General features: G+C 42.3%; 1 protein-coding gene across 1 annotated transcript in view; it reads left to right on the top strand.

Moving 5' to 3' along the window:
• Positions 1 to 2566: 2566 nt before the first annotated feature.
• PIK3AP1 (phosphoinositide-3-kinase adaptor protein 1) overlaps positions 2567 to 10849 on the top strand; it is a gene marked incomplete at its 5' end in the record, with an annotated part of 110624 nt that continues 102341 nt past the window's right edge. Inside the window, one exon of the mRNA XM_019639005.1 lies at positions 2567 to 2993. Within this exon, the coding sequence (XP_019494550.1) occupies positions 2567 to 2993 (427 nt within the window). The remainder of the gene's footprint in view (positions 2994 to 10849) is intronic.

Below are 10849 nucleotides of genomic sequence, written 5' to 3'. Positions count from 1 at the left end.
CATGAGAATCTCTGACAGATGTGGCCTGAAACTTGGACTCCATCTCCCTCTCTTACTTCATACTCACCCATTATACATACATCAAAATAAGCTATGTATGGGTCATTGCGATGAAAAATGAAACCGACTAACGAGTTAGTCATTTATCACAGTTATGGTGAAACAATCATTTTCTAATTATTGAAGGAATAAAAGAATGATAATAACATCAATGAACTACCGTTATCAATTACTATACACCAGGTACATTTTATGCATTATCTCATTTCATGCTTCTAAGACCCGTGTGACCTCAGTGCCACTGCTGGTGATACTAGGCCCTTACAGATGGGAAGAGAGTTGAGGGAACTACGAGTATATAATCTGCTCAGTCACCCAGAATGACAGAGCAAGAATAGGAATGGTGGAATTTGAATTCATACACTCCTAACTATCTTCTACTACCCTCTCACATAAATCAATAAATAATAAGGAAAAAATTGTTGAACTTCTAGGACATAGTAAAAATAATGAATACCTACACACAAAATCTATAAAGAAGGAAGAGAAGAGATTGGAGGAAATAGTTACAGCAGATATGATAAAGCATTAAATTCTGCCCTCTATGAAGTGTGTGAATAAGAGCATCAAGAAGTCCATTACAAATAGACAAGGACACAGACAATATACGGAAGAGAAAATACAAGTTTTAAATAAATATTCCCCAAGGATTACTTTCAGAAAATATTTAATAGAAAACGAGCTTTAATTGTTTAAAAATATTTTGTAACAAATTTCACCCAGCAAAAGAGTGGCAATGTCTTAAATGTTCAACACGGGATAAAAGATTGTCAATTTTGTCATCTCTACATGATGGAATTATACAGTTCTTAAGGCCAAGACTAGTGATGCAAAAACCACTTATGAAACATCCAGTGAAAAAGTAGGACACAAATTTATATGTATGTACATTTGATGAAATAACATCAAATGAAAGTAGAACACAAATTTGTATGCACATAAACTGTGATTGCAACTCTGTGAAAACTAATGCATATGGAGCAGGGAGAAAAACTCTCCTCTTTTAACAAGCTCGAATCAGGAATGCTCAGAAAGGGAGCTACCTTGCTTTGCCAAGGTAGACCCCCTCCCCACTGTTGCAGCAACTTAGATCTTAAGGCCGGCCTGGGTTAAAGCAAGACAAGTTTTTAATTTCCTGGAGCAAGCAAAAATGGGCAGGCATGGGAGAAGCTTGTGAAGATGAAGAGTGAGATCAGAGAAAGAATGATGAGATGTTGGAGGCTTCAGGAGAAGAAANTCTTCCCTTGTCTTCACTTCTTTGCTATCACTTGGAAGTCTTGTTGAAAACATGGCCGACGGCTTCTTCATCACTAATGTGTGGGACCCCAGCCAGCCCTTTTTGCGATATTATTCTCCAACCCAGTTGTTCAATAGTTTCAATCCTGGCTCTGCGACTGATGACTGTTTGAATTGAAGCAATTCCCTTCATCTTCACAGCTGAAGTGTTTCTTTTATCTGTAAACGAGGCATTTGGGCCAAGTGATTCCCCAAAAGCCCTTTTTAACTCAATCCTTTTCTGAGGCTTTTGACTCTGTTTTTGGCATTTGTGCTTCATTAGAGGAAGAGGAAAGCCTGTGTCACGGACCAGATGAGGGCTACCTTACAGATGGTATTGTGTAGGTTGATGCATTAATTCAACCACGCTTACCATTTACATTAACTCATTGTTTATAAGAATGTGAGGATAACGGCATCAGCTACCAATTATTGAAGGTGTACTATTGGGTTGTCAGAAAAGCCATGATGCAGTTTTGCAACGAAAAACAGAAAAAATACGTCATGACTTTTCCAACAACCCAATACAAGCCAAGCGCTATACTTAGCACTTTACATGAAATATCTAACTTAATGCTTACAAAACACTGATAAAGATTGCTGTTATATTTCCTTCTGCAGATGAGTAAACTGAGGGTTAGAATATTTAACTTGCCCAATGTTACACAGCTAATACTTTGCGGAACCAAGATGCTAACTCCGGCTGCCTGATTCCAGACCTGTGCTTGTCGCCACTGTATTTGGGAAAGAGCCAGGTTCTGGGGCCAGACTGCCTGAGCTCAAATCCTGACTGCCACACCTCAGTTTTCCCATCTTTAAAATGGGGCTAATAGTAGTACCTACCTTAGAAGGTTGCTGTGAGGATTAAATGAGTTTAGTAGGCAATGTGCTTAGAAGAGTGTCGGGCACGTAGTTAGTTCTATATAAGTGCTTGCTGTCATCGTCATCATCATCATCATCATCCTATCCCCACTAGCCGTGGGTGGAAGAGTACGCCAGCAGAAGCAATAGCTAATACAAACATCTGAAACAGCATTGTATGTTTGGGCAAAGACAGAGAGTCTGGTATGGTTGTAACACCAACTGTAAATGGGGACAGAGGTCAGACAGGTATGCTGGAGGCAGACCATGAAAGATTGTGGGTGCCCGGCTCCTCTTCTGGATGGTATATCTTGCAGGTGATGGGCTGCCCTCGAAGAAGCAGGCGTGTTAACATGCTCCGTGCCTTGTTTCTCGCTCAGGGGTCCTCCGAAGATGTGACATCGTCCTCGTCTACAGCCCGGATGCCGAGGAATGGTGCCAATACCTCCAGAACCTCTTCCTGTCCAGTCGGCAGGTCCGCAGCCAGAAGACGCTGACTTATATGCTGGGCCCCCAGACCTCGTTCTCAGCTGAGGACCTGAGCTTCTTTCTCAGCACGCGCTGCATCGTGGTGCTGCTGTCTGCAGAGCTGGTGCAGTACTTCTGCCAGCCGGCCCTGCTGCCCCTGCTGCAGAGAGCCTTCTACCCGCCACACCGCATGGTGCGGCTGCTCTGCGGGGTACATGACAGTGAGGAATTCCTGGACTTCTTTCCAGATTGGGCACACTGGCAGGAGCTCACCTGTGACGATGAACCCGAGACTTACGTGGCAGCTGTGAAGAAGGCCATTTCCGAAGGTAAGGGCCTTTTCTGAAGTAAAGATAAGCAGGCCCTAGAAAAATGACTAACCGAGGCCCCAGGCATTTTAGGTGCGACACTGTCGCATTAACACTAGTCATTTATATTACAAAAGGAACCTGGGCCTCACTATGTTAAGAGCCACAGTCCTATTTATTGGTTTACAGCAGCCAGGATAGGTCTCCTGGGCTGCAGGAGAGGGAGGCGACACTTTCCCTTGGTTCTATGCTAGGACAAAAGCCTTTCTAGAACTTTCCACACCTTGGAAGACGTAGGACACAGGTTCCAGCCTAGAGGGCAGTGGGGCTGGGAGGCTGAAACTTAGTTTGGGGGTGTGAGAAACATGACTGCCAATCTTCCTGCTTTCAAGCCACCCCCATTTTATCATCACATGACCTTAAGATTTTTGTTGGACAGTTGTCACTTTTGGATAACACGTTTGTAGAGAAACACCCCTCTATTTCCTGCCAGACTAGTTTCTGCCTTTTGCCCTGCTTCTCCTTTTAAAGCGGGAAAATTCTGATCCTCTCTGCCAGCACTAATGACTTTAGTGGCTCCAGGAAGTGTGACATACACTCTGATTAACAGCAACGGAAGATGTGCTCTTGGATGGATGCGTGTCACAGCTTTTCTTCCTCTTTTTGTTTTCTATTTTTGCTTCACTGTGGGCTGTAGCAAGCTAGGTGTTTATTCTTCTGTTTCCTTGCCATTTGAGATCTTATACACCTGATGCCAACAAAGAAGCCTGAGAAATTATGGGGCGATGCTCGGTTATCCCTGGTGTGACTTGGGCATTAATTTGGTTCACCTATCCCTTGTCTCATTTAATGAACTGAATCAAGAATTCACAAATTTTTAGTGTCCTGAAAAAGCAAATATAGCTTCCTAGATGCTTTTATCTCAGGAATAGGCTGCTTTAAAGCAGTAAATATGACCATGTCTCGTAACATAATGTGATCCCAGCTCATTTTGTAATATAAATGACTAGTGTCAGCATAAAGGATCTCACCTGAAATGCCTGAGACCTGGGTTAGTAATCTCTCGCCGGTTTGCTGATTTTTACTTCAGAAGGACACAATGATAGAAAAAGCACATAATTCATACTTGCATGATCGCACTTCATTGCTTTGAGGGGGTTGTTGTGATCTGCCCAAATTTACAAAGAACTGAGATATAACTGGTTGTTTCTGTGGATTAGCTCATGTCACTGCAATGGTTTAATATGATTTTGTGGGTGGGCCACTTTGACCCACCAACAAATCATTCAGAGCTCCGTGGATGAATTGTCATTGACTCGGCACCTCATGCTGTATCCTCTAACAAATGAGTCTTTAGAATATTACAGTGGTGTTATTTTAAAAAATAGATGGTAAAAGGCATTTTTAAAATATTGTTTGGATACTTCAAATCTTTAGATGCCTGGGTAAATTGATCGCCTGTAATATTTTACTTTTTACTAACCACTGTGGCTCAGTATGTTATAAGCCTTTAGTTTCAAGTGTTTCAGAAAGAATGAAGTGTTTCACAGCAGTGTTTCTGTTCTGAGAGCAAATAACCTCTCATCAAAAAGAGATGATTTTCATGGGAGATTAAAATAAGCCACTTAGTGGAAAAAACCTCTGAAGTTCAGAATCAATGGATATATAGGAACAAAATGGAATTTAGGAACGAGGGGAGGAGGAAGAATGGCTTATGGCTCCAGTAAAACTTTCTTATCTGATATTAGACTTGTGAATTTTGGGATTTGAGGTCTCCGTGTGCAGCAGGATGACTTGGATTTGCTCTTGGAGTGTCTATAGCCATTGCCCTTGGTGGGCCCGGTCATGTGATGCTGTAGCTCTGATTTTCATGCTGGACAAGCTTTCTTAACAAACTTAAGACTGAGAATCTGGCAGTGAAGCAAAAAGAGAATTCAACAGCAGTAGGGACACTCCATTGCCTGGCTCTGCTGCTAACTAGATGCCCAATATTGGGCAAGCCACTTAGCTTCTTTGGGTTTTAGTTTTCTTCTCTGTAAGAGGCAGAATTAGACTTAATCTAAGATGCTTTTCTGGTGCTAATAATCTCTGACTCCCGTAGGCCAGAGAGTCTCAAACATTTTTGAAGCACTACCTTCTTGCCCATTTTCATACTACCTTTGACTCCCAGGAAGCTTCCAGCTAAAACAGTGTTTAAGGACAGTACCATCCCTATACTAGGTGTCTGGTATTTTTTGGTTACATTCTCTGTAACTTATGATAGTTTATTTAAATACTCCTCTTGCACATATGAGGTTTTCTTAAGGTACCTCGAAATAAAAGGAAATAAAAATTTCATGCACCCCACTACNTTCCTTTTCTTTCTCTTAAAATTTTTCTTTCTCCTTTTCTCTCTCCCCCCTCCTCCTCTGACAAAAATGGGAAAAATCTCAACAGAAGAACGGCCCAGGAATAAAGCCTTCCCTGCTGACCATCCATAATCATGGTCTAGTCCCCTTGCTGAGAGCTTTAGCCCAAGAAACAGAGGAGAAGGGGTGAGAGGGAGAATGTAAACCTTGTCCTCCCTTACTTACCAGCTTCTCTCTGCACCTCTGTAGGAAATCGCCACACAGAATGAAATTATTATGTGGAGCAGAAGAAACGTTCATGGGCAAAGCTTAGTCTTCATCACCACCCTCTCTCTACTCCATCTCTGCTAGTGGGGTTAGGGTGGGGAGTTGGGCTTGCCAAGCAAAGTTGATATTTATCAAGAAAAATAAAACCATTGCATGTTTGTATCACCATCAAGCAGATCAGTTATCTTATAACTTCTATCATAGTAATCTGTTACCAATTCTGATGGATTTTAGTTGACTCTCTCAAGTTTTCTAAGAATACAATTATGATGTTCACTCCAGGTTTCTGATGGGTAATCTCCATTAGGTCAGGTAAGTTTTCTATTACTAGTTTCTATTTATTTTGTTTGTTTGTTTCTGAAATGTGAGTTTTAACTTTTATTAAATACCTTCTTAGAACCAATGACCTTGGAGTTTTACTCCTTTATTAATAGGATGCTTTATATTAGCAGTTTTTCTAATATTTATCATATGGTTTGTTTTTTTTAAAGATTTTATTGGGGAATTGGGGGAGGGGAACACCGTTGGGGAATTGCGGAAGGGGAACAGACAAGTTGCTATCCTTTTTTTCCTCAGTCTAGTTGTGAAGGACGTCGTTTCACTGGCCTNTGTCAATGACACAGACATAAGCCATGTCCCTATCGGGCTTATGGAGTAGTGGGGGAAGGCAGGTATGAGAGGTGTGTGGAAAACAATAGGCAGGGGTAAAGAGGTTTGGCGTTATACTTTTAAATGAGGTGGCTAGGTTAGGTTTCATGGAGAAAGGGACATTTGAGCAAAGACCTGGGAGTGGGGGGAGGCATTTGAGGGAAGAATTCTCCAGGTAGAGGCACAAGTAATTAGGTGTTTGTGGTATATTTAAGGAGCAGGTGGCCAGAGTAGGTGGGTGAGAGGAGAGAAGAAGGAGATGAGGTGAGTGAAGCTCCCACCTCTTCTGTGCCTGGGAACAGGCCCTGAGCTGTTAGGTTTGGGAAACATAAAAATGGGGGTGGAGGGGGCTTTGGGCAGAGGAGGCAAAGAAAACCCTCCTTTAGTGTCCTGTGTGCATCACTCCAGTGGATGTGGCCAAGGAGGCTAGAGGGTGTGCTCCCATTCAGATGGGGACTCAAGCCCTGTGGCCAAATCTGGGGCTATTTATGGGCTCTGCAGTGGCTTCTGCAGGTCTGTAACAGAGCTGTCAGCACCCCCTGCAGTGAGACACCACTCCAGGTGCTGCAAATGGGATTTGGGTTTCTGGGGTCCCTAGGTGTCCCTGAGGTCTGGAGGTATAGTGACCCAGGTTGGCAGGTTACAGTGGTGAGAGTATCTCTTGCCAAGATGCTATAGGTTCTGGAGTCATCCAGGCCACTCTTCCATGTGATCTCTTCTTCTTCCTCCCTCTCCTCCTCTACTTCCTCCTCCACTTCCTCCTCCTCTTCCTCCTCCTCTTCTTCTTCCTCTTCCTTCTCCTCTTTGTTCTTCTTTTAAACAGCTTTATTGAGATATACCGTGTTTCCCTGAAAATAAGACCGGGTCTTATATTAATTTTTGCTCCAACAATCTACATTTATTCATTTATTCATGTACGAAAATCTACATTTATTCAAACAATCGTGTGTGGCTGACGATCTTAACTGGGGCTTATGTTTGGGGTAGGGCTCATATTACGAGCATCCTGAAAAATCACACTAGGCCTTATTTTCCAGTTAGGTCTTATTTTTGAGAAACATGGTAATTCATATACCATCCAACTCACCCATTTAAAATGTACAATTCAGTGTTTTTTGGTATCTTCACACATATGCGCAGTCATCACCACATTCAATTTTAGAACATTTTCGTCACATCAAAATGAAAGTTTGTATGCTTTAGCTCTCACCCCCTTAATCCTTCCTTCTCCCCAGCCCTAAGTACTACTTTCTGTCTCTCTAGATTTCCCTACTCTGGACTGTCATATGAACGGGATCATGTAGTATGTGGTCTTTTGTGACTGGCTTCTTTTGTCAAGGTTCACCAAAGTTGTAACATGCGTCAGTCAGTACTTCATTCCTTTTTATGGCTGAATCACGTAGCCTCCTTAAATTCCCTTTCACTGAAGGGTGGTCATTAGTCTTTGAGTTTTCCAAAGGCGTATTTGCTTGTTGAAACCAATTCTGGTCTCCCTGTCCTTGGAACAACTTGAGAAGCAAGATAAAATGAAATGGAATCAGCCTATCCTGGAATATTCTCTAGGCCCCTGATGGCATCTCTTGTATTTACACATGAGAGAGAGGAGAGGAAGGCCATAAGTGACTTTCTCAAGTGGCCAAGTATGAGTGGGTGAAGACTAGAATCCTTTCCTCCGTGTGTCAGCCTCCAGGTGTTTGAAGAAAGCTCTCATACCTTTCCCTGCTCACTCTCTCCAAGGCTTCTCTTATCATCAGATCCTTCTACCATCCCTGTACTTACAGGAAATGAGGGCTTGAAGGGACCTTTAATTTTTCATGATCTTAACTTCCATATGATCCTTGAGGTCCCTCAGTACTCCTGTCAAGTCTCTAAACTTGAAATCTTCAGAGTCTAGAAACTGCTCACATGAATTGTTTCCAGATCTCTCCCTGCCCTGGTCACCTTCTCTCTATCACATCCCTCATCAGTGTGCTGCTGTATTCACACACAGAGCTCCAGGAAGACGAGTGGTGTGCCAGCGTCACCTACAGACTGAAGAAAGGGTCTGGGTTATGGAGTTTGAGAATTTCCCCAGCACTTCCTCTTTGTTCTCTCCTCGGGTGGATTCTGAATCTTTCAAAGGAAACTTGCAGTCACCGTGTTTCTTGCCACCACTGTCACCCCCTGTTGCCACCAGCCAGCCCCTGATCTGATGCTATCCATTCCTTTCTCCTTCTGTAGCCAGACCTATTCTTTAAGCTCTACAAGAACAAGGACCCCTCCTCATTTCTGCCTAGGATTCATGGATTCCTTGTTTGTCCACGTATTTCATTTCTCTTCATAAACAACCAAAAATGAGAGAATTGACTTGGTACATGTGAAGAAATGACTTATGGTTAGAGAAGTGAGTTATTCTGGAAGAAAGGTGGGTATTCCCCATATGAGAACATTGCTGACAAAGCATTTAGTCCTGTGTTGTTACCCAGCACGTTACGGAGGGACTTTAACTTCCACTTTGGACTTTTCCCAACTTTCAGTTTCAGTAACAGAGCAAAATTCAGGAAAGTGAGAGATTTTGTTGATCTCATTTACATTGAGGCAAAATTTGCTTAGATTTAGTATATTGATCTGAAGTTACTCGGCAAGTTGGTGAACAAGTAGGTTGTGATATTAACTAGTTTGAGGCACTAACCACTTCCTTCTCAAGTACTTTTGCTTAAAGGGAGGTGGTCGAACTTAACACCAACACCCCAGGAATGAGATGTTTTAAGTATGTTTTCCGTATAGAAGAGGCTAATCCCATAGGTGCTTTTTCTTTAAATTGTATAAACTTTTATTTTAGAAGCTTTAGATTTATAGAAAACTATGAAGCTGGCACAGAGAGTTCTCATGTATTTCACACCCAGTTTCCCTGGTATTGACAGTTAAACTCTCCTTGCCTAGAGGTTTGTAATGAAGAACAGGTATGGCGATGTTCTGTGAACAGAGAAGCAGGAAAAGCGGGGAGGCAGTGTCCAGGGTGAAATGAGTACTTACTCCAGTGGCCCGGAACTTGTCAGTCTTAAAGCTGTTTTGCCTTTGATTCGTTNACCCATTCACATGGGCAAAAAATAAAAGCGTTAATGATAAGATGAGGAAATGGGGTCTCTCATTCACTGCTAGTGAAGGTATAACATCATTATAATCTTTAGGAAAATAATTTGGCAATATATATATAAATTAAAAGCGTACTTTTTTTTCTCATTTTGGGCAATTTATTCTACAGAAACAAAAGCTCTGGGAAGCAAGAATCTATCAACAAGCATGTTTATTGAAGAAACTTTATGCAGATACAAAGAAGGACTTAACCTGAATGTCCAACAATATAGGACTAGTTAATACTTTATAACTATACAAGGAGACATTAGGCAGCTATTAAACCACATGGCTCTACAGTTATTGATTTGGAGGGATATTATGAAATAAGCAAATTACAGAGCCTTGTGTATAGTCTGTGTGGCAGAGATTGCTAATGTCCCCCAAGATCCATTCTCTCACTTTTCCTTTCTTTTTTTCCCCACGTACCTCCAAATTTTAACCAGGCACATGAATGGCTAGCTAAAGACTATTTCTAAACTTCCTTTGCGGTGAGTTGCGCGCATGGTTCTAAATTATGGCCAAGGGGAAATGATTAGAAGTGATCTGCTCTTAAAAGGAAGGAGTGCCCTCCCTGCCCCCACCCTTTCCCCTTCCTGTTGACTGGAGTATAGACATGGTGTGAACCACTCTGGAAAATGTGGTTGAGGCAACCCAAGGGTGGTGGCGTTGCAAGATAGAAGGAGCTTGGGTTCCAAGATGACCTCAGAGAACAAAACCACCTTCCCGGTTTTGGACCACCCGCCTCAGGACTGTTTATGCAGGAGAGAAGTCAACTTCCAGCTTATTTAAGCCTATTACAGGAATACAATCTGAATCCTAACTCAGAACAATTCAAGTTATGTAAAAGAAATAGTAAAAACCCTTGCATATGTTTGTGTATGTGGAGCTCAGAGGAAAATATGGAAAGATACAGACCAATCTGTTAACCTTGGTTACCCAGAGGGTGGGTTGGAATGGAGTTGGGGCTAATGAAGTTTATCTCCATTGGAGGACATAATATTCTTTCAACTGTGTTCTAGGAAGTCTTTTAACATTGCAAGGAGACTAACTCAAGTTAAATCAAATGAAGGAGAGTTTAGTGTAAGGATACAGGGAGGTCACATGGAATCGAAAATAGGAACTCACATACAGCTGGGCTCAGGGGAACTGGAAAGCAGTCAGGAACTACTGCTGGTTTCTGCTTCCCTCTGTGGTTTCTCTGTCCTTCTCCCTTCTGAGTATCTGCTATTTGCCTATTGTCTAGAAATAGTACTCTGGCAATGTCTTGATCAGTGGTTCTCAAAATGTGGTCCCTGGGCCAGTAGCATCAGGATTATCTGGGAGCTTGGTAGAAATGCAAATTAATGGGCTCCACTCCAGGCCTACCGAATCAGAAACTCTGGTGGGGCGCAGCAATCTGTATTTTAACAAGCCTTTTAGGGGATTTTCATGCACATTAAAGTTAGAGAACCACTGGTGTAGAGGGTATTCCAGCTCTCGTACCTACACTCAATTGAC

The sequence above is a fragment of the Hipposideros armiger genome, unplaced genomic scaffold, assembly GCF_001890085.2.
Source record: "Hipposideros armiger isolate ML-2016 unplaced genomic scaffold, ASM189008v1 scaffold_42, whole genome shotgun sequence".
Classification (NCBI taxonomy): domain Eukaryota; kingdom Metazoa; phylum Chordata; class Mammalia; order Chiroptera; family Hipposideridae; genus Hipposideros; species Hipposideros armiger.
This window is presented reverse-complemented; position numbering and strand designations above follow the sequence as displayed.